The sequence below is a fragment of the Cebidichthys violaceus genome, unplaced genomic scaffold (genome assembly GCF_023349555.1).
Source record: "Cebidichthys violaceus isolate CVI_PGR_0920_01 unplaced genomic scaffold, fCebVio1.0.p SCAF_4, whole genome shotgun sequence".
NCBI classification, from domain to species: Eukaryota; Metazoa; Chordata; class Actinopteri; order Perciformes; family Stichaeidae; genus Cebidichthys; species Cebidichthys violaceus.
In genome coordinates this window covers 237,501-263,735 of record NW_027176594.1, presented here as the reverse complement: position 1 = coordinate 263,735, position 26,235 = coordinate 237,501, and the positions used below count along the sequence as shown (strand labels likewise).

The 26,235-nt window shown below is 43.0% G+C and overlaps 2 protein-coding genes across 3 annotated transcripts in view; one reads left to right on the top strand and one right to left on the bottom strand.

Moving 5' to 3' along the window:
* On the top strand, positions 1-5,775 carry mrpl45 (mitochondrial ribosomal protein L45). The gene is made up of 9 exons (XM_068727534.1): positions 1-62; positions 856-949; positions 1,593-1,788; positions 1,926-2,043; positions 2,187-2,285; positions 3,134-3,182; positions 3,292-3,441; positions 3,594-3,767; positions 5,288-5,775. The coding sequence occupies exons 1-9, from the start codon at positions 34-36 to the stop codon at positions 5,384-5,386; spliced, it is 1,008 nt and encodes a 335-aa protein (XP_068583635.1). The 5' UTR covers positions 1-33; the 3' UTR covers positions 5,387-5,775.
* gpr179 (G protein-coupled receptor 179) overlaps positions 5,684-26,235 on the bottom strand; it is a 20,864-nt gene continuing 312 nt past the window's right edge. The window contains exons 1-11 of one of the 2 annotated variants that reach the window (XM_068727505.1): positions 24,994-26,235; positions 23,868-23,976; positions 19,077-19,173; positions 17,676-17,908; positions 17,085-17,153; positions 14,080-14,189; positions 13,343-13,581; positions 12,999-13,137; positions 12,757-12,859; positions 11,294-11,443; positions 5,684-10,931 (exon numbers count right to left, since the gene is read on the bottom strand). The exon at positions 24,994-26,235 is cut by the window's right edge and continues 312 nt beyond it. In XM_068727505.1, coding sequence (XP_068583606.1) covers positions 7,725-10,931; positions 11,294-11,443; positions 12,757-12,859; positions 12,999-13,137; positions 13,343-13,581; positions 14,080-14,189; positions 17,085-17,153; positions 17,676-17,908; positions 19,077-19,173; positions 23,868-23,976; positions 24,994-25,916 — 5,379 coding nt within the window. In that variant the 5' untranslated portion in view covers positions 25,917-26,235 and the 3' untranslated portion in view covers positions 5,684-7,724. The remainder of the gene's footprint in view (positions 10,932-11,293; positions 11,444-12,756; positions 12,860-12,998; positions 13,138-13,342; positions 13,582-14,079; positions 14,190-17,084; positions 17,154-17,675; positions 17,909-19,076; positions 19,174-23,867; positions 23,977-24,993) is intronic. The other variant, XM_068727506.1, reaches the window with a different exon arrangement.

The following is a 26,235-nucleotide window of genomic DNA, read 5'->3' as shown; positions in this document are numbered from 1 at the left end:
TCTCTTTTGAGGTTTATTGGCGGTTGGCAAACAATGAATTGGTGCATTACCGCCACCAACTGGTACGGAGTGGGGATCAGGATGTCTAGTACTTAGTTAGTTAGTTAGAATTAAATTAAATTGAATTAAATTAAATTAAATTACATTTCTATGATTTTAATTACGTGTTATTAAGTTATTCAAATAGAAAAAAAAATATTTAGTGAAAGTAGCAATACACATTGTATAAAATACGCAATTACAAGTAATACTCCTGCATTCAGAATAGCAGTAAAATACAAAAATATTATCTGAATAAGAATAAGTCTCCTGGCCAGTATTGTTTGTATATATATATATATATATATATATATATATATATATGGTATATATATATATATATATATATATATATATATATATATATATATATATATATATATATATATATATATATATACTCAAGGTCTCAGCATTAGCAACAAAGTGTCCCTAAAAGTGTTCAGAAGTATATTTACTCAAGGCTACATCCTTGATGTACTTTCTACATTGCTTTCAATTAATAACATCAGTTACTTTACAGATTTAGATTAATGATACAAAATACAATTCAACTGAAAAATTATGAGGTCTTATTAAAGAAGCTACCCAGCAGTATACAAAGCAATTAAAATTAGCTCCACTTTCACTGGCGGCAACATTCCAGTGATTTACACATCAACAATTATAATCCAGTGATATTAAATATGTTTATATGTAAATAGTCGGATGTGTCAATGGGTAGAGCCACGAATCAAAGGAGTGTGTTTCTATTCTCAGTGTTTAATGACCAACACAAAAAAACACGCTCCTAAAATTAAAGTTTTATTTTGAAAGCGGAAATCGGAAGTGCTCCTTTGCGGGCAAGATGGCGACACCCATGAGGAGGACACTGGTCGCTCTTCACAGAGCAACATGGAGCAGTTTCAAGGTACCGAGACATTTAATGACACTTTACTGTATTAAGTAAAGACAGTCAGTATGTTGTGGATGCAGCTCGTTTGTCTTTGCTTGTTATGAAGGTGTAAGTTTGAAGAGAGTCCTGAGGGATTTAGCTTAGCTAATGCTAGCTGACTGGACATCAGACAGACATGGAACAATATTTAGACAGACAGACAGACAGACAGACAGACAGACTTCTGACCGACTGTCATTTACCATCAATCTTAACGTAACGGTCACATTTTTTACTTCTTACAACATTAGCTATTTGCAGTGGTGTAATGTAACTAAGTACATTTACTCAAGTACTGTGCCTCAGTACTAATTCAGTACTTCCACGTTATGCTTCTTTGTACTTTTAGATGTAGTGGAGTAACGTTAAAAAGTAAATATTGTACTTTTTTAATCCACGCTTCCAGTTACAGAAATGTGCGGGTTTTACATTTCTGACATTGTTTACATTTAGTTTTTGCACCTGCATATATATGTGTGTGTGTGTGTGTGTGTGTGTGTGTGTGTGTGTGTGTGTGTGTTCGTTCAGCAGATGTTCTCACTTTGTGTTGCAACTGCTGCACAACAATATTTCCCCTTTTGGGATGAGTAACGTTTCATCTTCAAACCCATTCTCCCAGAATGCCGAGGGGTCTCTGGACGTGCGGCATCCCGTCCCGCTGTACCTGCCGGTCCGCACTAAGAAGCGGTACTTCGTCCCGCCGGCGGTCGGGCTGAAGGGAAAGAACGAGGAGAACCCGGAGGCCAAGGCCCGGGCGGCGGGCCTGGTCTTCAGACAGCAGTACTTTGAGAGGCCCATCAACATCGCCTGCACCGGTAATGACGTTGCTGCTTGAAATGAAAAAATATATCCGCTGCTTGTGTCGAGACAAGGAGAAGAACTTTGTCTTCTTTTGATGAATGAAACATGGTTTCATTGAAAATAATGGAATCCTGTTTGATGTCTTCACCAGCGGGAATCTTCGACCCTTACATCCCCCCGGAGGGCGACGCTCGTCTGTCCACTCTGTCTAAAGAAGGCCTGAAGCAACGGACCGAACAGATACGACAGAGCGCCGGCTCACAGCTGGCGTGAGATTCTCTTAACTCCTCTTTTCTTATCACCTTGTTTCAGCTTTTGTTTCACTTGAATCACATCCGAACACTATCTTACTCACATACACTCTGCAGAGAACGTGAGAAAGTGGAATTAAGTTCTTTATTGTTTCTTACAGGATTCGTAAAATCAAAGAGCACGACTCTCAGTTCACAACGAGGAGTTTTGCGGAGCGAGCTCAGGAGATATTCATGGAGGCCCACGACGCCCTGACGCAGTAAGAACACGACCTCCTGTCTCTGGTCACTCAGCCTCGTTAAAAACATAGCTTTGTTTTACTTGCATAGACAGTTAATTAGCTGGTTCGTCCTTTTATTGTTCAGACGGTCGTGTTGCCGGTTTACTGGGATCAAACTGTCTCGCACTTTATTTCCTCCATTTAGGACAGAGCTTTACAAATAAACAGTTCAATTCATTTTCTACCGCCCAAAAACACAAATTTTCCTCAGAGTCAACAAGGTGGTGAATTTTCCCTTTTAAATATATGAATTATCTTTAAACTATTAAATTCATTCGGTACATTTCTCCTTCAAGTTTGTTTTTTTCTTCTTTGTTAGAAACAAAACGGCACATTTTCCAAAAATATAAAATAATTAGGTCCCTCATCCTCAGCCCTGTACACACACACACACACACACACACACACACACACACATCTGTTATAATTAATATGAACTGTTTTATTTTTTCATATGTGAACTTTAGGTTAGAAATGAGCTTGATATGAACTGCTGTGGCTCAGCTGGTAGAGCGGTTTGTCCTTTAACTAGAGGATCGACTGTCCAACAGAAAAAAAACATCTTGTCAGTAATATTTTACGTAGTCATATCTTATACATATTCATTGTTCTCTGTAACATTGTGACATATTAATATTATATAGGTGGAGGCTTCAAAAAAAGCTCAGCTGGCTTTTTGCCTCTTCCTGCTCTTATGTTTTTCTATTTTATTGTTTGAATTGTGCAAAATAAATAAGCTAATCTACATAAATGTCATGTGGCTGAACGCTGTCTTTGCGTTTAGATGTGAAGATTAACTGCGGTTTTTTGTGTGTTTTTTTTTTCAGGTTCAACAAGGAGAAACTTCACTCCCTGGTGACAGAGCGGTGTTATCCTGTGAGTGGTTCTTCTTCATGTTCTTCTGACGTTTGTCACTAATTCGGTTTCATCAAATCCCCCCATTTTAATTTTGACTCCTCCCGTCGCTCCTCCGTCCCGTGTTCAGGAGATGACCAGGGGGAACCGCTACAAGACGATCAGCTGGAGGTTCGTAGAGTCCCTGGAGCCGCCCAAAGTGGTCCACGCCCGCTGCCCTGACATGGTCACCAAAGGAAACCTGTACGGCCAGGTGACGGTCCGCATGCACTCCAAACAGGTACGACCCGTGTGGTGATGCGCTGTAGTCGACTCAACTCAAGTCACGATACGAGTCTGATCCATGTGTGTGTGTGTGTGCAGAGCATCATCGTTCTTTAGAGACACTGTTAGAATCAGGATTGAGCTCTTTTACTTGCCGTCGTCCCTCAGATTCTGGCCATCTACGACCGCTTCGGGAGGCTGATGCTGGGCGGCGAGGACCAGCCGAAGGACGTCTTGGAGTACCTGGTCGTAGAGCGACACCTCGTCAACCCCTACGGCCGATGGAGGTTACACGGGAAAATAGTGCCGTCCTGGGCTCCGGCCAAAGACCCAATTATTAAGGTGACCCTCCGCTCTGCACCGGCTGACTACATTTATCTTTTAGTAGAAGAAGAAGAAGAAGGAGGCAGAGTTCAAAAAAGGACATTTAAAAAGCTTTATTAACTAGCCAGTCCATACGTCGCTGTAACGACCACATGATCAAGGTGTTTCAAGCTTTTCAGTATCGTTTTCTTATGTTTACAGTTATTCATTTTCTCTTCCTTTGCTTCATAATGCTTTTAAACATCCTTTAAAAGCAAAATAGCAGCTGTTTGGTTATAGTTCAAAAGCTGCTCACGTTCGGATTCATGAGTTTTTTTTTGTCTTGTTTTTTGGCCCAATCCCTTTTTTATCAACAATGTAGACTAAACGGCACAATATATGTATAGATAGATGGATAGATAAGATAGATAGATAGATAGATAGATAGATAGATAGATATAGATAGATAGATAGATAGATAGATAGATAGATAGATAGATAGATAGATTTGAATCCCTGTTGCTGGGATCTTAAATGATCCGGTGATCTGTTCCCTGAGGGTCTGTCTGATGCGGTACGACTTCCCTCAGTGAAATGAACAAAGCCCCGTTAGAGTCCGGTTACCCGAGTCGAGTTCAGCGTCTGCGTCAGTCTTCACGACACAAGACCAGGAATAGAAGTTGACTTTGCATTATACGCATCGCTGCAAAACGCAGAGCATAATCACCTTAAATCTGTGAGTCAGCCCCGGCTGTGGCTGGACTACAGCAGACAGATGGAGCAGTAATGTTGCCCGGGAGGTGTTTCCTACTCCGCCATCAGTGCTCTGCAACAGATTCTGGAACCGTCTCCCTTCTCATGGCTACTTTACGATGGAAATTAGATATGATGTAATTCATCGTTTGTAGTGGTAACACACCATTTAAAGCCTCAAATGGTGTGTATATGTATCTATATAAAACTACATACGGATAATCTTTCATTGTCTTCAACAGAACTGACGGTATCAAAGATTTTAAATTCTATATTTTACATTTTTCATTCCCTTTTTTCCCCCAAAGCATAATGCTACAGATATCTTCAAAATCAGCTGCAGCAAACCTCTGAAGTTTTACTAATTCTCTGTGGTTGTTTGAGGCTCTGACACCTGTCCATCACAGTCTGTCAGGCCAACGGACAAATGAAAGGACACGTCCACCAGCTGTAGAATTAGAATCGGCACGAATAACACAGCTGCTCCTGTGTTTGGGGTCTGTAACTGGTAAAAAAGTTAACTTTGTTCTAACTATTTCATTTGAAAACAACTGAAGGTAGATGGCAAACACCTCCTAATGTTAGGAAAATACAGGGAAGGTACGATGTTTTTTGAACATTGCAAACTGGTTTTCCCATCTTCGTCCTGAAGCTTGATTTCCCTCAGAAGAAGAAGAAGAAACGGCATTAAAAGTAGCATTGAATAGATGGTCGCTTAGAGATATTTATTTGTTGATTTCAATAGATTTGACTAAAAATGTGACTCTGCTTACGAATGACTCTGCTCTGCCTCTTTCCTCCTCCAGACTGTCATGATTCCAGGTCCAGAGCTGAAGCCAGGACAAGAGTTTGAGGCCCTCAACTATGAAGTTCCCAAACCAGAGGCGGTTCAGTGGAATAAATAGGCCACCGGGTGGCGCCGCTCTCAACATCAAACCACACTGGGACATTATGAGCAGTCATGCGCCAAATCTCTATTTAAATTCTGGCTGTGGCTAGTTTGTCCACTTTGGCAGGAAAGCGGGCTTCCTTTGGAGGCTCTCATCGGTTTGAGAAATGCTGTTGAAACCATGGAAGCAGCAGGTGAGTTTTAGGATGAGTCCTGCAGCCAATAACGCTGCTGCTGCTGCTGCTCTCCCCGCAGCGTACAACAATAACAGAAATACATTTTCATATTGTTTTAAGAATAAAGTGTACAGATCTCCAGAACTTGAACGGTTTATTTCTGTGATGAATATACTGCATGTTGACCTCAGGAAATACAAAAATAAAGTGTCCCATCTGCGTCTCCTCATACCAGCCAATTCATGTTTTTCTTTATCGGAACAATCTTTCACAGAAGATGTTGCATACACAATTGAAAACAGAACATGGCCTCTTTATCTCTGCAAATCAAGGGACGTGTTACAACAAATTATTTTCTTTTTTTTCCTTTTTTTTTTTTTTTTTTTGACTTGACATCAAATTACAGCACGCTCCATTCAAAAGACACACTAACATGCAACAGTGCTCAAAAACTAGGTCACTCCCATTGACAACAAAAAAAACAACAACCTGGCGCCGTGTTTAAACGATGACATCACTGAATGGAAAAAAAAGAATCGCTGCAGTCGTCTGGGACAGGATGACACTTTAGTAGCAGAAGTGCTGGAAAACTCGACACCTGATTTCACAAATTGCTGGCATAGACATGTAACTTAATCACATCCACAGAGAACACTGTTAATATTGTACGTTTGTATTATAATACTGCTTTTAAAAGTTGTGTTGTAGTGTAATGTAGGGCCACTCTTGACGTCAATAATATATATATCTAATAGTCATAAGATATCTTTGACTAAACCATGAATCAATTTAACTTCAAACGGTATTACCGGTTATCAATGAAGTCATGCAGAAGAATCTCGTATAGAACAAGAATAACAATATTTGTGGATATTACTTTGGTGTCAAAGATGTTACTTTTTTCCCAGCAATGACTATAATAACTAATATCAACACCTGCATAAAGAAATCCTGACAAAAACTTTTGTAGTTGACCAAAACGTTAATTAGCAATTAGTCTTCTACTAAAGGGCAGCTCCGTTTGTTATTGGAAATGAGGCTTCATCTGCATAACTCACATTATTTGCAATATTTAGTTAATTTCAGAGTTTAACACAGGTTTGTTTAGCTGCAACACAAATGTCCTGTACAATTTGATTTTCAACATTTAAGGAGCATATGCATATGCACATTTTTCACAGTTTTTAATGTTTATCTCATGGGCCCATCTTGGTGAAACTGGTGTCCATTGCAATTGTACTGACATTACTTTGTAAATGCTTCGATCATAAAACAGATATGCAGTTTTCACTCTATTATAAGGGGGTTTTAAGGGTGGATGTCTTGAAGTTTATGGTGATTTATGAATTTATTTGGCTTTGTTTCTTTAAGTAATGGAATGTTATTTTTACATTATTGTGACTGAATCAAAAACCAGAGCATAGTAATAATCATTGGCATTCAGTCATTAAATCAGTCACTTAAGCAAACAAGTATGCATAGTTTTATCAATTATTAATACAACACAGAAATGCAATTTGACATCCAGTGCTTCAAACTAAACACGTTCTGTTACTTTGAAAAACAAATTAGACTGAATTTATCGGGCGAATGCTGGTTAAGCTTAGAGTTCAATGAGCAATGTGGAGTTGTTTAGTTCAGCTTTTGTGACATTCACCTCAGCCATGGGTCCAACATACTGTACGTTCATGGCATATATGAGTATTGTCACCTAAAAACATACAAAGACACAAAAAAACATTTCAATTTTAAAATGGGGGGGTAGAAGCAGGAAGAAAAGGGACTTCATCTAAAAGCCTTAGATGCCCTTCCATCAGCCAAGAATTGTCTGTCTGTAGTTCACTGCTGGTTTATTAATGAGGGACATAACGCATGTGTACTTCAGGTGAAAGACAACGTATTGTCACTCAAGTTTGCACAACTCATTGTGTCCAGCTCATCAAGTCTTTACCAAAGGCTTCTTCTCCGTCGGATAGCGGCATGGCCCAAAAGTCCAACCTGAAATAACAAAGCCCTAAATTCTGTCCTTGATTAGCTCAGTTACTTGTTCTGACAGAAAGGGCTTTCAGCTCTGCCAGCTGCAAGGGAGCTGTTTGTGAGCTGACCCTGCAAAGTTCCCCCTTGACCATCAACAGGTGAAGGGGTAAGATGTTAAAACAAATGCTGGCTAGATTTAGATCACAAGTCAGATGGAAATACAAGAGCTTCGGCAGCACATTCTGCATCGTCCTCCTCGTCTTCCTCAGGAATATTCTCTGGCTCCCATGTAAAGACGTCCGAGGTATTGTCTGTGAATGAACCTGATTGGCTCCGTTCCATCTCCCAGGGACACAAAGCATCCCGGCGGCCCAGGGCTAAGTTTTCTTTTGACTCATCGACCTGCTCTGTGCTGACGTCTGCTGGGCTCTCTTCATCACTGAGTGGCCCCTGGTTCTCTGTGACTTCATTTTGGTCGCTTTTGGGAATATCAACTTTGCTTTCGGTTGAGGTTTGTTGATCCCCAGACTCCCATGGACAAACGTCTCCTCCAGTGCCGTCTTGCTTTTTGTCAACTCCTGGCTGCTCTGTCTCCCACGGACAAACATCTCCCCGTGCGCTATCTTGCTTTTGGAGAACCTTTGGTTCTTCTGTCTCCCATGGACAAACATCTCCCCGTGCGCTATCTTGCTTTTGGAGAACCTTTGGTTCTTCTGTCTCCCACGGACAAACATCTCCCCGAACACTTTCCTGTTTTTGGAGAACCTTTGGTTCGTCTGTCTCCCACGGACAAACATCTCCTCGAGCACTTTCCTGCTTTTGGAGAACCTTTGGTTCTTCTGTCTCCCACGGACAAACATCTCCCCGAACACTTTCCTGCTTTTGGAGAACTTTTGGTTCTTCTGTCTCCCACGGACAAACATCTCCAAGAGTGCTTTCCTGCTTTTTGAGAACTTTTGGCTCTTCTGTATCCCATGGACAAACATCTTCCCTGGAATTTCCTAGTCTTTGTATGTTCTCTGATGCTTTTGATACTTCTGTTTTGACTGCCCCTGCGCGAGCCGTGTCTTGCCTTAAATTAATCTCAGATGTTTTGGGAGTCTGTGGATTTCCTGATTCTGTTTCGCCACTATCCCATGGACAAACATCTGCTAGCCTTTCTGGTCCTTGTGAAACCATCCTGGTAGCTGCAGTGTTATCAGGGGGGTCAGTTTCCCAGGGACATATGTTTACTCTTGTGCTGTCTTTCCCATCAGTCTGTACAGAAGCAGCTCTCAAAGGTGAGATACCTTTTTGTGAGTCTGCTGGTTTGTCTTGATGTCCAGTCTCCCGGGGACAAATATCTACCTTGATAGTCATTTGTGTCGTTGAGCCTGTATCTGGTGGCTCGGTGTTCCCCTCATCCCATGGACAAATGTCTCCCATGAATTTAGGGGGATCGGGGAAATCCCACGGACAACTTTCTGCTGCCTTGGGCATTTGCCTACTCAAATGCAGAGCAGGGGATTTTGCATGGTGCTGCTGCTCATTGCCTAAAATTTCTTTTGACGCACCTGGACAGACCCCAGATTTCGTAATTTCTTGTTGAAGAGGCACAGCCAGCGTTCCTTTGGTCTCCAAAGGATTTAGGTTTTCATATACAACTTCAGCCTTGTCCTGAACATCCCATGGACAAACATTAGCATATTCGTTATCTTCCTTTACTGAAGGTTGGGGACATAAATCTGCTGATCTATGTTTCAAAGACTGTTGTCCTTGTGAATCTTTAGAAGTGTTAGTATAATAAATAACTGGAATATCCTGTGATTCCCAAGGACACGCCTCAATACGACCACTTCCTCGCCTGCTCACATTCCCTTGCTCTTGAGATTCCCATGGACATACATTAGATTGTTGAGATACCTGTGAGTCCCAAGGGCAGACGTCTGCTTTAATGCTCTGTTGCTTCATAAGTCCCTCTCCTTCCTTGGCAGTACCAGCTCCATCCCATGGACACACATCTGTGTAGGTAGTATTGGGGACCGGTGTAATTCGATTGCTTCCTCTTCTGTGAGTTGAAGGAGTTCTACAGCTGCTAGCAGTTTCCCAAGAACTAATACTACTACGTTTGCTGTTCTGTCTTGATAAAAACACATTTTCATAAGTGCCATCTTTTTGCATATCATCCACGTCCCAAGGGTAGACCGCAGATTTTATGATCGCAAGCTTTCTTGGGCTTCTGTCAGAAGAATCTCCAGAAGAAAGTCTGATGGCATTCTGTTTCACGAGACATGGTTTTTCTACTGTTGTCATACTTCTTTTCTGCAATGACCTCTTTTCCTTGCTGGGACGTCGACTAGATGGCGTTATGGATGCACTTTCCTGACTTTTTTGTGAAACAGAATCCTCTTTATTCAAACCCCCCTCCTTACTGGACCTGCTTCCGGCATCAAAGGATCCTATAACTGTTTTCACAGCGAGCCACTTACTGCTGGTGTTGCGGAAGGAGAAGACGCGTTGATCTTTTGTGACCTTTGGTCTTGGAGTGCCTGGTGCACTTGCAGACACACAGGCCTGTGGTTTGGGGGAGTCAGTTCCACCTATTCCCCTATCCTCTGAAGGGTTCTTTTCTACAGGTGGAAAATGGTCCCAGGGACAGACGAGCACTTCTGGAGATGCTGGCCCATTGCCCAACCCCTCCTCAGAGTTTGCGTAGGTGACATGTTTCTGGTTCTTGTCCCCTGATTGTTCTTGATCTACCTCCCAAGGACAGACCTCAGCCTTGTCAAATGACTCTGACTGGAGAGCACTCCTGGTCTGGTCACTAATGGAAATGCTCTGCCGGGACCTTGTCAGCACTGTGCTGGATCTGTTAACCTTCGGTATGTTCTCCATAGAATGGGTGGTAGTTGAAGTTAGACTCCAGGACTTATGAAGCCTGGTGTGATCAGGATGCAGGAGATTGGTATCTATTGACAGATTTTGGGCACTGGCTGACTTGCAAACTCCTGGTGGGATATCCAAGGAATCTGTCACAGATTGCCGGGAAGATCTCTTCATAGCGTTGGCCTTTAACATGGAGTCACGCATGGAAGGGTCTCTTTCCCTGACATAGTGATGATCACTTTGGGACTTGCGCATGGATGGTGATGGTGATTTCATGGAACTTTTGTAAGTGATACTGACATTATCTGGGGTCCTCCTGAAAGACTCAGATTGATTCACGCTGATCCTACTGTGGAAGGATCCATCTTTGTCCTCACGGCTGCACTGCCGGCTCATGCTTTCTGGGATCTCCGCAATGCGTCTAATAATGGATCTCCCCAAAGCACATCGAGAACTTCGCTTCTTTGACAGATGGGGGTTGTTTGCGGTCATCTTCTTGGTCTTGTGGACTTCTAACTGGGCATATAACTTCCTCAGTTCATCCTGGTGCATATGAAGAAGGGAGGAAATTGATGAAGGGATTGAGGAAATGGTTGAGGAGAGGAAAAGATATGGAGAGCAACAAGTGAGAGGAGAGGTAATAGACACGTTATCATGTAAGAAGAACACCGTTTAGGATAAGGATAAAGGGTGGAGAAAGGTTATACTGTATTAACTGTTAATTTATTATTTGAATTATAATACATTTAAGATCTGTTTAAGTGAGTCTACATCTGATCATGACTGAAATTAAGGGACATTTATTTTCCTTATTTAAATGTGATCTTAGGAATTTCTTCCACATTTTGTAAATTATGTCCCAATGCGAAGTGATAACATCGTTCGGAGGCGACAAGAGAGTTTACCCGAAAGTCATCCGGGTCCACTCCACTGTGTTCACTCCAAGCAGAGTGAAAACTGCTGTTGAGGTACGAGCCGGAGCGCCGCAGGTCCACTTCATCTTCATACACCTCTGCTGCAATCTCCGCTCTCCCCGGTTTAGACACATAAAGAAACTGTGGAGGACACACAGGAGTAAAAATTCATATGTTAACTTTTGGCATCAGAAAACAACATTGTTTGTAGTCATACACATTCAAATACACTTGAGTTCACAGTCAAATTATTGGATGCATTATCACAGAATCTTGTAAAAGAAATTCCATACTTTAATGGTCCTCGACTTTTCATAGCATGCATGTTTACAGGCCAACATGACTGTGGATTTCCTGAACAATGCAGCCCCACCTGCCCCTATCCCCCTCTGTGATTTCCCAGTTGAACACTTTTGAATCCTTCAGATTCCTCGGCTACATCATAGCCCCCGAACTCAAGTGGGAGCTGAACATCAGCTCGCTCATCAAGAAGGCACAGCAGAGGATGTACTTCCTGAGGCAGTTGAAGAAGTTCCACCTGCCTCAAGACAATGATGGTGCACTTCTACACTGCCATCATTGAGTCCATCCTCACATCCTCCATAATTATCTGGTACGCTGCAGCCACTGCCAAGGACGAGGGCAGACGTGCAGCGTATCATTTACTCTGCAGAGATTGTGATTGGCTGCTGTCTGCCTTTCCTCCAGGACCTGTAAGCCTCCAGGACCCTGAGGCGGGCAGGGGAGATTGTGGCCGACCCCTCCCACCCTGGCTACAAACTGTTTGAGGTCACTTTGCTCTGGCAGGAGGCTGCGGTCCATCAGCACCAAGACCTCAGGACACAAAAACTGTTTCTTCCCAACCGCAGTTGGGCTCATCAACAAGACCCAGAACCCCCAGAGGACAATAATTTACACATCAACTAGTTTTTTTGTATGCACCAAGGCCGAGTCAAATGATTGTATGTGCAAACATGCTTGGCCATAAACCGTTTCTGATTGTTATAACTCAATAATATACATTATTCTGAAATTGAAAAACATTTTGCAGAGTGTATTTGTACTTTAAGTACATTTTGATGCTAATACTTTTGTACTTTTGTAAAATAGTATTTCTACACTTTGGTATTACTACTTTTACTTAAGTAAAAGATCTGACTACTTTGTCCACCGCTAAAAATTAGCATGTTAAGCTAACATATGAAACATTAGTTTGTTATCATGCTAACGATATGCATGACAACAGGCTCAAACACAATATATCACATGCTAAATTGTTTAAGTTGACTGCTAACTTAAGAGAATGTTGGTAGTATTTAGCTAGATGGCATGGCTAATTTAAATAAACCCAGATTAAGGCAAGAATATCTCCAGAGATCGAGATGACTTAATGCTTGATTGATGACCTTTTGTCTACTTTGTCTCCTTATTGCAACCCAAGATGCTACGAGTACCTTAGGAATGAAGAGCAGGGCGAGTGTCACAGTGATGGTCACATGGGTGTGCGTGAAGGAGAGCAGCAACATCCAATCAGGATGGAGAGAGGAAAACGTGAACCTGAGGTAATACAGAAAAAAAAAACACAAAATCATGTCACATCAGTTTTTGCAAATATATTGCTGAGGGTATGTTGCTTGGGCATCTTGGGGGTGTTATCTGTCCTGTACCTTCTTCAGGGACATGCTCACGGTTTTACCTGAACAGATGAAACAAGGAGGAGAGAAGCAGCTCGTTGTGGATGGCGATGCCCATGTAGCGAGGCTCGTGGAAGGCTGAGGGAACCGGCCTGACGGCGGTCCACAGGGAGCTGCCCCAGCACAGGAACAGAAGCTCGGCTGAGGTAGAACAGAGGTTTTTTTTTTTATTTGTTAGAGTTTAGTACGGTTCTAGCGTTCCGATATTGCTAAAATGCTTAAGGGTGGATCATTATTTTTCACTTTCGTTAACATTACGTGATTGGGCATGGCCCATCAACTCAGATGATCTAAAGTGTCTCTTTCTCAAGTGTCCAGGCTCGTCTTCACTTCTGCTGCCACTCACCCACAGCCATCATGTAGTCCCAGCGGTCCAGGTAACACAGGTTGAACCCCTGGCCGTCCGACGTGGTGGTTGTGATGAACACCGGGATGTTCCTGTCGCGGTTCTGCAGGACGCCGACCGTCCACGCGCACAGGAACCAGCTGACCGTCATCAGCATCACTCCCAGAATCCTCAGCAAGTGCAGGCTGGACATGTAGGGCACTCTCTGGGCCGTGCGTGAGAGGAACACCTTCAGGACCCTGCGAGGCAAAAAAAAAAAATCAATCAATGTTTCACCGCTGAAGACAAAATGTAGAAAATGTAGATGCCTGTGAGCATACGGGAAAACTAACTTTGCAGGTTTAGGGAGTTTAAAGTGAGGCTATTTTACATTTGCTGACATTTACAGGAAAATGGCACATTAAACTCTCCATTTCCAAAAACAAACGTTTATTGCACTGCTAAATCTTCCTCTGGGACAAGAAGAGGAGAGGCTTAAAGCCAGTGAACAGACTCGGTAATGTCAGTTACGCAGCAATATTAATGTAAAGTTCACTAACATTAAACAGAAAAACCAGTGTATTGAACTGAGCATTGAACTTATTATTATCTGTGTCAGGAGAATGATGCGATCGCTTGCGAACACTCAGTGTTTGTAACAGCAGGTGAACGTTTTCAATCAACTGAACGTTGGAGGAATCATCGTTGTCTTGAGCTCTAACGGGATGTTGCTGTAAAATAAAGGAAACCAAACCGACCTGTACATTTTCAGAGTGACTGTCCCGTAGACGATGGAGAAGCCGAGCATTCGGACCCAGCGGAGCAGAATACACCTGAAGGTACTCGGCTTGAAGTACATGATGAACACCTGCAGAGACAGACACTTCCTGTAAGTCAAAGTACAGTACGATCAACTCGTAGTTCTACTGCTATCACTGCTGCTTAAAAGTAATGTTAAAATGACTTAAACTAAACCTAAACTTAAACTAAACTTACTATTACAACCACTACTTCTACTACCGCTGCTAATACTATTACTATAGATTTTGCTATTCATAAAACTAGTACTATAACCACAACTTTTACAACCTCAGCTGCTGCTGCTGCAATTATTAAATGCTTAATAGGTACCCTTAATATTAGTACTACTACAACAACTACTACTATTCCTAATACTAATATTGTCTGACATTCTGTAGACCAAACAAAAAAATGTATACATCACGAAAATAATCTACAAATGAACTGATTATGAAAATAATCATAATTTGCATAATTAATACTAGAGCTACTGTAACTGTTAGCAGTACAGCTGCTCCTACTATTGCTACTATTTCTAGTGGTACAAGTACCAGTGGTGGATTTAAGTAAGTACTGTAGTTGAGGTACTTGTACTTTACTTGTCTTTTCTTTTCATGTCACTTTCTACTTAATCGATCAAACTCAACCAACTAAAACAGTAAAATCCTGCTTTTCAGGACATTATACTGACATATACTAAGTATTTTTTTTTACAGTGTGGTATTAGTACCGTTAGGACCTGAATACCTCATCCTCCACAAGTTAAGTATTGCTAGTAGTAGTAGTAGTAATAGTTCAGCTACTACTATTGCAACTGCTGGTGCTGTTATTACTATAACCTCTACTTCCATTAGTAGTGTTACTGCTTTATTCATCTGCCTTACTGTATATGACCAGATAAACACTTCATACACGTCTCATCAGCATCAATAGACAAAAAGCATAATGTCAGAATTAAATCTGTTTTTATTTTGCATTGTAAATATGTCCAGTCCCATTCAAAAACAGGTTCTCTGCCTAGTATCTACCAGCGGAGCGAATGACTGTAATCCCGGAATTAAAGCTCATGCTGCTGGTGACAGTCCGTCTCCGTCACTCCGGATAAAAGCATCAGCCGAAAGCCTCAAATGTGAATGCAAATTTACATTGTTGTGTTGGAAGCTCTCCGGGCGGATCAAACCGCTCAGAGTGAATACATATGGAATCAGAGACGATGTGCGGTAAACATCCCGACGGACGCAGCTTTAATCAGCAGATGTGGCCTGCATGCACTCAGAGGCAGATTGGGGTCTCGATTATATATATATATATATATATATATATATATATATATATATATATATATATATATATATAGATATCAATCTAAAGCTATGGTGGGTGGGCGGAGCCCGAAAAAACACCAGTCAAATCAAAAGTCCTGGTGCTCTTCGATGACCTCGTGAAGTTTCTATGAATCCGAAATGACTGAGTGAGAAGTGACCCTCTAACTTTTTCTTTTGCTTCTTTTTCCATGAGTTTGTTCTTTTAATGTCTCCACAACTTTTGGATGCATTGTCACAAACTCATGTTCCCCTCACGATGAATTGTAATACTCTGACTTTCCAGCTAGCGCCACCATCAGGTCACAATTTGAATTTGTCCAACACTTTGGTTTATGACTTAATACCTACAGAACTAATACATACATATATAAGTATGTATATATATATATATATATATGTATAAGCAGTGTCTAACTGATGTAGTTGGTTGAGGTGGAGCTCATTTTTAACTAATTAACTAATGATTCTTTTCATCTGTTGATTATGTTCTCCATTTTCTCCAATTTCTCAAAGTACGTCAAATTTGTCCAGCATGTACTTCTAATCTTTGATCAATGCGATCAGCCTCTAGAAGCCTTCCATCACTTCTTATCACTGTGCTGGTTCTCCAGGTGCACACCAAAACAAGCCCTTCAGCAGGTGATCTGTTTGTAGATGAAATGGCCGCCCGACCACAGTGACCCCTCGCCGAGATGAGAGAGTGAACTCTGACTTTTCATCTGAGACGTTCAGAACTACAGTCAGGTGTGTGGGCTGCAATTTACCTTTGAATTTCTCAACAAACGCACAGTAAACGGATAGCTTAACGCTAACCGTCACAGTGTGAAATAAAGTTTTACTGACGCAATATTCGCAAATATAACCCTAACCCGCAAATATTCAGTAAAATATAAGATCAGAACATAAGTTATGTGTTTCTAGTCTCTGATCTCTGATAATGTTAAACTGTAAACAACCAATCAGTGTTTAAATCAACAGGGGGAGAGCTAGTAACGTTAGCCGCACCGCTAACGGCTAACGAACGAAGGTTCCGTTCCGTTACATTATGATGCGTTCAGGCTCTGCTCCGTGAACATGAGGATCGGGGCGAAGGTGAATTATAACGTGCACACTGTACCTTTAACTCCTTTAATTCATTCTAAACCAACGACAAAAGCCATTTCACTGAACCACCGCTGTGCTTGAAAGAAGAATTGACATTACTCTTTGAGGAGATGTCACTTGATTGAAATAAAAACACCATCATTTTTACGACCTTTTGAAATCATCCCGAGCTGCCATGAGAACAGCCCATTAACGTGTTCACGCATCACATCTTAAACAAAATCAATGATCAATAACCTGCAGTAGAGCACCGGCTCAGCAGTCATATCGACGGTCAGGTGGAGAAAAAGTCACGGCTGATTTACTTTAACAGCTCATTAATTGGTAAAAAAAATGAATCTAAAGATTGATTTATGAAGACTGTCGACCTACCTCCCCGCCCAACCCGTTCCCACTTATACACACTCGCGCGCCCTCACCCTCTTTCACCCTCCCACAAATGGTCCATTATGATATAATCCGTGGCGCTGTGCTGTGCGGTGATCTGTAAAGAGCTCTAATCTCCGACACTCTCAGCTCGGTCAGACACTCACCGGGAAGTAGAGGAGCAGAGAGCCGAACAAGATGGTCTCCAGCAGCAGGAGGCCGGACGCCCGGATCCTCTGAGGGACGACAAAAAGACCCGGTAGAAAGTAAAAAAGACGACTTGGCGCTTGTTCACGCTATAATATACAGATAAAGGACTTAAACCGTGTATTTGCATGTTATAATATACAGTTAAAGGACTTAAACAGTGTATTTTTATGCGATAATATACAGTTAAAGGACCTGACCAGTGTATTTTATGAGAGTGACTCTTGGTTATGAACAGCAGTGGATTCAGGTTGAGGCGGAACACATAAATGAAAGTAACCCTCTAATGCTAACGTAGCAAAGGCTAGCTTTGCAAAGGTTTCAGTTTCTTTCTGCATCCAATGATGAAATCAACCATTTTGTCTGCGATTGAAAAAAAAAAAAGATTCAGTTTGAAAGATTGATTCAAAAGCAACTAATATAGAGCATGCTATAGAAAGACAGGTTTTTGATCTTGACGTAACGTTTCATGGCTCAGCGCCTGGAACAGCTCTCCTCCATCCAACCCCAATCCGTACGGTGGCCCCGTTGAGCCAAAAGACCTGACTCACCCGGTTGCGACGATGCCTGTAGGCCACCAGCATGCTGACGAAGATGAGGAGCATGAAGACGCCCTGGACGGCCAGCACGCCGCCCCTGAGGAGCCAGGCCTCCTGCACCCAGCAGGGGGTGCCGTCCTGGCAGCTCTCACAGCCCGGCCAGCACGGGAGGCAGATGGGCATGTTCGGGTAACACGCACCGCCGCCGTCGCTGCTGTTCACAGGGCCACCGTCTGCATCGACACCTACGCAAACCCACGAGAAGACCTCATAGACATGTGACTTCCAAAAACGGTACACTGCACACTGGAACTCGTCTTTTGCATTGATCTCTATGCACTTGCACAGAAATAGACACGACGGCAAAGCTGGACAAATAAAGACTAGAGAGGACACGAGTATGTGAAAAAAAATAGCTGTATGTATACGAAAAGCACCAATGACCATCAACGCAAATCACATATATGTGTGATTCAGTTGTATACAGTGTAATTAGTTTGAAAATAAAATAAATACGTATTGAATGGGTGGATATGTACCGTGTATGTGTCGCATACGTCTACATACACAATCTACAGCCTGTAGGATCTATAAAGACAGTGACATGACGATATATATATATATATATATATACATAATACATAATTCATTTGCAACTTTATCACCATTTCAGCAGCTTATAATCATATTTTCTCATGAATCAAAGTATAATACAACTATGTTTTCATTAGTATATATTCACCTTAAACTAAGAAGCGCTGTGTTGTCGCGAGCTTAGAATGAGTCCCTCATATCTGCATCGGTAGCAGGTCCTCTTCCTCTTTGTTTCTACAGTAGCCCAGAGCGGACAAACCAAACCCAGGCTCTAGAGAGAGACTTTCACTGTTTTTGATTTCAAGGCCACCGTAGTTTTTCTCTTTCGAGCTGAGCGGAGGAGTATTCAGTTGGATGCAATCTGCAACCTCAACACTAGATGTCACTAAATCCTACAAACTGGACCTTTAACTCCAGCTAACTGTGTTCGTCTGCACTGTGAGCTTTTATAGCTTCTTTTTTTTTTTTTTGCTGAGCATGTGGTGGAGGGAGCGTGAGAGGGACTTAAAAAGCAACTAACAAACTAAAAGATACTAAAAAGTTGGGTCATGCTAAATAAAACGGTAGCAAATCTGCAAACCTGAGCTACTAGGTGAGTTAGATTAATGTTAAATTAGTTTAACTTTCCGTCATGGTCTTCTCCTGTCTGTTATAAAAGAGTAAGATATAGATATAGGAAAACAAAGGGCATAAATCAAACCCTGTGTTTAGTAAAGGCGGGACAGGAATACCATCTTCTTGTGACTCTTGGTTGGGTTTAGATGGACAGTAAACAGGTGATTTGCCCTGTTGGGCAGCAGAGGTTAGCTGTTGACTCACCTGGATCTCGAGGCGCTATCTCTGGGTTGTAGTAACCCTCTTTGCAGCGGCAGCAGTACTGACCCAGTTGAAAGCCCTGACCTGGACTTGGTACGCACTGCGGGAAACGGAGACATTAATTAATCTCATTATTGTCTTTTTGTTTTAGATTGTCTGTCCTTTTTCCTTTAAATAATAACAACAATAAGAACAAACGGTGCTTTCTAATTAAGCGCTTCTTTTATTAGTTAGCGGCACAGTTACAGAACAGACTCGACCGTAACTGTGACCTGAAACAAGACAAGAAGGATGAGCTTTTGTTGCGTTTTTACACCAGAGAGCCAACAAAATACCAGAAACAACACGAAACAGTCCAGTAAACGACCCTTCAGCAAATACTACTTCCGTTAAGATGCAAAGCTCAACATTGTGTAGGGCTCATGTCAGAGAGGTCCATCATTTACTAATACTAATCATTTTAATATTATTTACTCAATATTCTTCTGCAAATAATGTGGTTTTAATTAATAAAGGAATTATCATATTTGTAAAATTGTCCTTGTTCCCTTTTTCCATGCTTAGCATGAAAACTCTCTCGGTCACACTAGTAATTAATTAGATTACATTAGATTTAACTATGTCACTATAATTAGCACAAAACGACAAAGTTCTGTCCATGAAACTCTCCAGGAACTTTTTGGAAAATGACGGAGCTGCAAAACAGAACTATAGTGTGGTGACCCTAAGCAGCAATTGCATTGTATTATTTGTTAGTTATTCCATGAAGGGCTGCTGTTAAATTCCATTTGTATTGTATTGACAGCATTATGTTAATCCATGCTAATAATATGTCCACTATCTGAACGTTAAGTACGGTTAAAGTTTAGGTTTGTGCATTCAGACATGATGGGACCTTCAATAACGGAAGAGTAACATAAGAGTTAAACTGAAACTAAAAAGTATGCAGGGGTTTGATGTAATTTTTATTGTTTACTAAATAAAGCGCAGACATTGTTGACTTTATGTATATTTTCTATTTTTTATCTGGAGTAGTTGTTGAAGCAGCTGATGCTGCTGTGAAGCTAAATAAAAAGAGGTCAATTTACTCTCTCTCACTATATTTTGCTCTGATGCTAGCTTCAGTTTAGTCAGGACAGACAGACACACACACACACACACACACACACACACACACACACTTGGATGCTCTGTGTGTTAATCTAAGTTAAAAGCTAAATGGATACATAATGCCTCCACTGAGAGCATTATCCTTTTCTAGAGAAATCCTGTTTCCAAGCACACACACACACACACACACACACACGCACACGCACGCGCTGGCCTTGCATATGTATATACAAACCCACAACCCCTTTATCAGATACTCAAAGACTTAATGGCACGGGCTGAACATTAATGTGATATGGATTATACAAAGCGGTCAACTTAATTCTCTTCATGGTCGCGTCTCAATTCATCAGCCAGTCGTAGTACGTCAGTGGATTCAGTCATCTGCTGTGTTTAATTCAAACCCACGGCGGCCACCGCGTCACGGCGGCCCGTTGTTATTAACATCAATGTAGTGGAACCTTGAACGAGGCAGTGGTATGCATGTTTAAAAAACACTTGAAATAGCTTCAGATTCAGATTCAGATGCATCAGTCCTTTTTTTTAGCCACCAATGAACCATATTACCATATTTAGACTGTGGAGGAGTGACGTAGAGACGCCGTATACGTCTCTGGTAGCGGCAGCGACCTGTCAATCACAGTAAGCCCCGCCCTAAATCATCCCCTGCTTTATGGTCTGTTTGACTCTAAATGGAGCATAATGTACTAAATGAACATCATGCTGTATTGAAGAAGACTGTAAACTAGAGATTGAGACCATAAAGTCATGTTTACAATGTTTACTGAGGGAATAAATCAAGAGAGAAGTAGAGTCATTTTAGACTAGACTTCTATACAACCAGAGGAGTCGCCCCCTGGTGGACACTAGAGAGAATGCAAGGTTTAAGACCGGAGGTTGCCGCCTGGTGAAACCTAAGATGATGGAATGAAATGTAGAAGAACGTGACGTAAATATGCCGTTTATGTTTGTTTCATGTTTGTTTCACGCCATTTTTTGTCTCCCCAGTGAACGTTTAAATCACAACTTTTCCACATCAGCCGAGCAAAAACAATTTAATGCAAAATTATTTCTGAATTTTTGGCATTTTCACTCTGGATTTTTTTGAGGAGAGATGAGAGGAGATGAGGGAGGACATGCCGTGGAAAGCTGAGAACCACTAAAGGCACTCTAGAGTGGTTAATTCATGGAGAACTGGACATAGTATATTTAAAGTATGAAGCTAATTCGTTACATTTTTACTGAGGAGTGGAGCTCAGCAGGTGTTTGTCTAAGAGGGTCAACCAGTCAATCAATCAAGTTAAAATTATTGACCAAATTGTCACACGAAGACAATGAACTTAAAGGTGCAAGATGATCCGTGGTTGGGAGCATTTCGATTGCCTCTCAACGGCTCTCAACATGGCCGGCCGTCTCGCAGCTAACAGCGCTAACAGCGCTAACAGTGCAATCTACGGGGAGAGCGGTGACGGAGTTTACGGTGTTTACCTGAGGGGGAACTACAGCGGGTGGGTGCTACGCTCGCATTCTCTGCTCGGGTAGACATCACTCCTCTATATCCGAACATAGATAATAGTTGTTTGCTGCTATATTCGTGTTCAGGCCGTTGAAGACAGCTCCTTTAACAGAGTTAGCATACCTAGCGATAAACATATCAGCTCGAATGGAGCGTCTTTCGGCTCATTTTAAACCAGGTACAAGTTTGTTCTAAACCAGTTAGGACGGGACGGGACAAAGGGTGCCATGTGGATTTTTTAAATTTTTTTTTATGGACTGTTCTTCTCTTGTGTTTCAGACCCTCTGTGAGTGCGGCGCATAAAGGGGAAGTATGTCAGCGGGCTGGATTATCGCCATAATCCATCAGATCATCCCGCAGACCGCCACCCAGCGCATCCATCTTTAAATAGACGGCTGAGATGAGAGGCGGAGGATTGGGTCTGCACAGACTGGCCGGCAGGGAAAAGGGAAAGCTAAAAGACGGGTGGAGGAGGTGGTGGTGGTGGTGGTGGAGGTGGAAGAGTGAAAGTGTGAGCAAAGGATAAAAGGCCAAAAAAACTAAAACGAGCACAGACAGAAAGAGTTTAAACCATTTTCAGAGGTCACAAACAGTTAAGAGCGTGTTTGTAACTAAAAGTCACAAACACGAGTTAGACAGTTTAAACAGCTTGACTACAGTTTAGTTAGTATTTAAATGAAGGGGAAATAGTTTGAGTAGCATATTCAGAAACTTTACTTAAGTTAAAGCACTAATACCACACTTTAACAATATTCTGTCACGAGTAAAAGTCCTGCATTGCAGATGTTGAGTAAAAGTATGCAAGTATAACCAGGAAAATGTCCTTAAAGCATTAAAAGTAGAACCATTTCCTCTTTTCATTATGGATTCATCCGCTGGTTATTCATTTCCGTTTAACGATCGATTGTTTGTTTTGTAAAGAAAGTGAACCTCGTCAGAAATGTCGCCACAATTACTACATAATCCCCGAAGCGTTTTGGTTTAGTTTCTGTCTGTGTTTATGTGTTAAACGTTAATCTGACGGATCTGAAACCAGCGCAGAGCTGCCAGCGAACGCACCACAGGACCTCTGCTGCCACCGCCCAGTGTGAGTGACCGGTCAGACTCGGGGTTCAGGTGAGACCGGCACCACGTTGTGCTGTGACGCTGAACAAAAAAAAAAGAGCTCCGGTTGGTTGTTTTGATCAACACCAGAAAAGGTATCCGAAATGTCCCGTTCTGGCACCAAACTGCTGCTTTTAAATTGAGGAATATCTAAAGAAGACGCAAACCTTTTGATCTTTGGAGTTCTCGACCTTTTTAAAGTGAAAATCCCCACCACGGGCCGCACATGGATTGCTATTGTTTCCTGTGAATCATTAACAGATGAGGCTGATAGACTGAAAGCGATTTAGCGTTTCATAAAAAGGGCTCATCGTGGCGGCTCATTAATCTAAGGTAGGGGACAGTATGTGTCCACTGTCCAGGGTACAACCGGCGGTATCACACGTCATCCCAACTCGCTCACAGACTACATAGACCCGCAATAGAGCACAGAGACAAAGAGACACAATAAGCAACAAGTGGAAGCATGCCTTGAACTAAAATGATCTCACAATTTCCACAATCAAATCTGAATCTCCGTGGGCTTTTGTCTGATTAATGACGGCAACGCCGAGCATCCTCACGCACAACGTTAACCCGTTTGTATTTCAAACCACCCATTTTGTCTTTGTGAAAGTCCACTGGCTTCGTCGCTTCACAGGTGAGGGAACACTTGGCATGCTGTTTGTGGGGCAGTTTGCCCTTTTGGGAGGCAGCTTAAAGGTTAGAGGAGGGGGGCTTCACGCTGAATAATGGCCGGCACAAATTCTCAAACCAACCTGTTTGGTGAAACGCCACCAAATTCTTGCAGGAGTTCTTACATCTGCCCCCCCCCCCCCCAAAAAAAAACAACCACTTGTTTCTTGCATCAAATTTCATTGAAATCTGTTAAATTGTTTTCAACAGACAAACGAGAACATCACCTCCTTTGCAGAGGAAATAAACCAGCTACTTGTGACTTTTTGTTACCGATCATTGGTTCATATGTAATTGGGGCAGTTTGGTGGTTTTAAAAGACGAAATACAAAATTGTTTCTCTTCTTGTTCAGCTCAAAGAACACAAAGCGGCAGGATGTTCAGTTTACCTCCATGGTGGTGCGGTTGCACTGGTGAGTATCAGCATACCAGCCGTCTCCTGTTGCACACTGGTCCAAGTCGATGTCTTGAATGTTGACGTCCACACGGATCACACCTCTGACACAGAAACACACACACACACACACACACACACACACACACACACACACACACAGGGTAAAGAAATAAAGAGGTATTCTGAATATCATCAGACGGTCACAGGAGCTGACGCAGAACTAGAACAGGGACACAAGTTCCATCGATAATCAACAGCATGAGATGGTCCATAATGTCTCATTCCAGCCATAATGGACAGTTGTTGGTCGACAGTGGACAATTTAAGCCTCAAGAGAGTCTGAAGCTGACCGACCGGACGTCTTTCTGTCCTCTGCCTCGCACACAGCATGCTGCTCTGCATGTTGAGGATCGATGCTGTCAGAGACTCAGCAGCGTCCTGCTTGCAGATGAGACGGGAAGCATTCGCTTTCACAGAAATCATATTAATTGTCCGTCTCTCTTGAAACTTCCTGCGCTTCTGTGTGTTAGAGGGAGACATTTTGGTGTCAAGTCCTGGAGAGTTCAATGCGCCAGTTTTGCAGAAAACTGCTACTAAACGATTGCTGTTTGATAAAACGGGAAGAATGTAACAATAGATTGTAAACATATAAGAGGCCTTAAGTAATTGACCCCTGATTTACATATTTCAGTGGTTCAGCATGTTGCTTCATTAGAGTGTGAGATAGTGTTGATTTCAACCTCCAGTTGAGCCGAGTGATGCCGATGCTTCATGTCTTAAAGCTGCATTCTCTCTAGTGTCCACCAGGGGGCGACTCCTCTGGTTGTATAGAAGTCTAGTCTAAAATGACTCTACTTCTCTCTTGATTTATTCCCTCAGTAAACATTGTAAACATGAGTTTATGGTCTCAATCTCTAGTTTACAGTCTTCTTCAATACAGCATGATGTTCATTTAGTACATTATGCTCCATTTAGAACAGGGTGAGATTGACTAAATGACAAAAACTAACAAGGCCATTTGACAAAGGACTAAGGTATACAAAATGTAAAATCGGACAAAATTGAGACTCGTGTAAAAGCTTGCATTTATGTGTGTGTGTGTGTGTGTGTGTCCTAACCTGAACTCTGGCGTCAGGTCAGGCTTGAGGCCGTAGAAGGACGTGGACAGGGTGAGCACCCAGTCGGAAACGAAGAGTCCGTCCTCACAGTCGAGGAAGGGGGTGCTGCCCCAGCGCACCCCGCTGTGATTGGTCACGTAGCTGTCGCCTTGCCTCCACTTGGGCGTGTCCAAGGTGCTGAGGTCGTTGAGGAGCACCCGCTTGGACAGGGCCGCCGTCGGCTGATTGGACTCCGGGAATTTAAAGCTTCGGAACCAGCTGTCGTCGGGCGCCGGGGCGGGCGGGTGCAGGCTCTCCCAGGCCTTGGATAAGTCCTGGAGGATGATGGTTTGCACCTTGGCCGTCGGGTTGCGTGAGGCGCAGAGCACCAGCTGCGGCACCGGGGACGTCGGGTCAGCGTCGAAGGTGAGCAGGGCCCGCCGGATGATCAGGTCGGCCTCCAGGAGGGCGCGGACCAGGGCGTGATACCACTCCATGTCCTCCTGCACGGTGCTCTCCCGCAGGTCACTGGCCTGGAAGATCATGTTGAGGAAGTTGGCCGTATTGGCCAGCGCGTCCAGAGCCGGCCGGAGGGGGACACTGAAGCTGCCGGGCAGCGATCCGGCCAGCCCCGGCGGGCTGTACGCCCGGGAGCAGTGGGCGGCCTCCAGAGCCAACGGGTCTCTAGTGTACAGGAAGGTCTCTGCTGGTGACCAGTCATCTTCCTCCTGCGTGGGAGCTTCTGAAGGCGTCGCTGTAGACCCAGACGGCCCTGTGGGTCTGAAGGAACTAGAGGGGGAGGGGGAGACATTTGAGGTTCCTGTGCTGTTTGTCAAAGAGTTGGTGCTGTTGTCTGCGTCCACCGAGAGTCCCGGTGGGAAGCTGGGAGTCACCTGCGCTCTGAGGAGGGATGGGAGCAGAAGAAGAAGCCAAACAGGACCCATCCTGAATTTAAGCTGATGAAGAAGAAGATGAGGAGGAGGAGGGGGGGGGGGGAGGGGGGAGGGAGGAGGGGGGAGGTCACACTCCTACAACACCTTCTGTTTTTGGCGCTTGTGTAGTTCCCCTGAGGATAAAAAATAAATAAACATCACATGTTGGCGGAGATTTGGACTTTCTTCGTCCTCACATGCAGCAGCAGCAGGTGTCCAGGAGGAGCGCGGCCGCTCGGTCTGCGGCGCTCACGCTCGGAGCGCACGGCTCCATCTGCGCGCCGCGCGGACATGCGCGCGCTCACACTCATGCGAAGAGATCATTAAACCC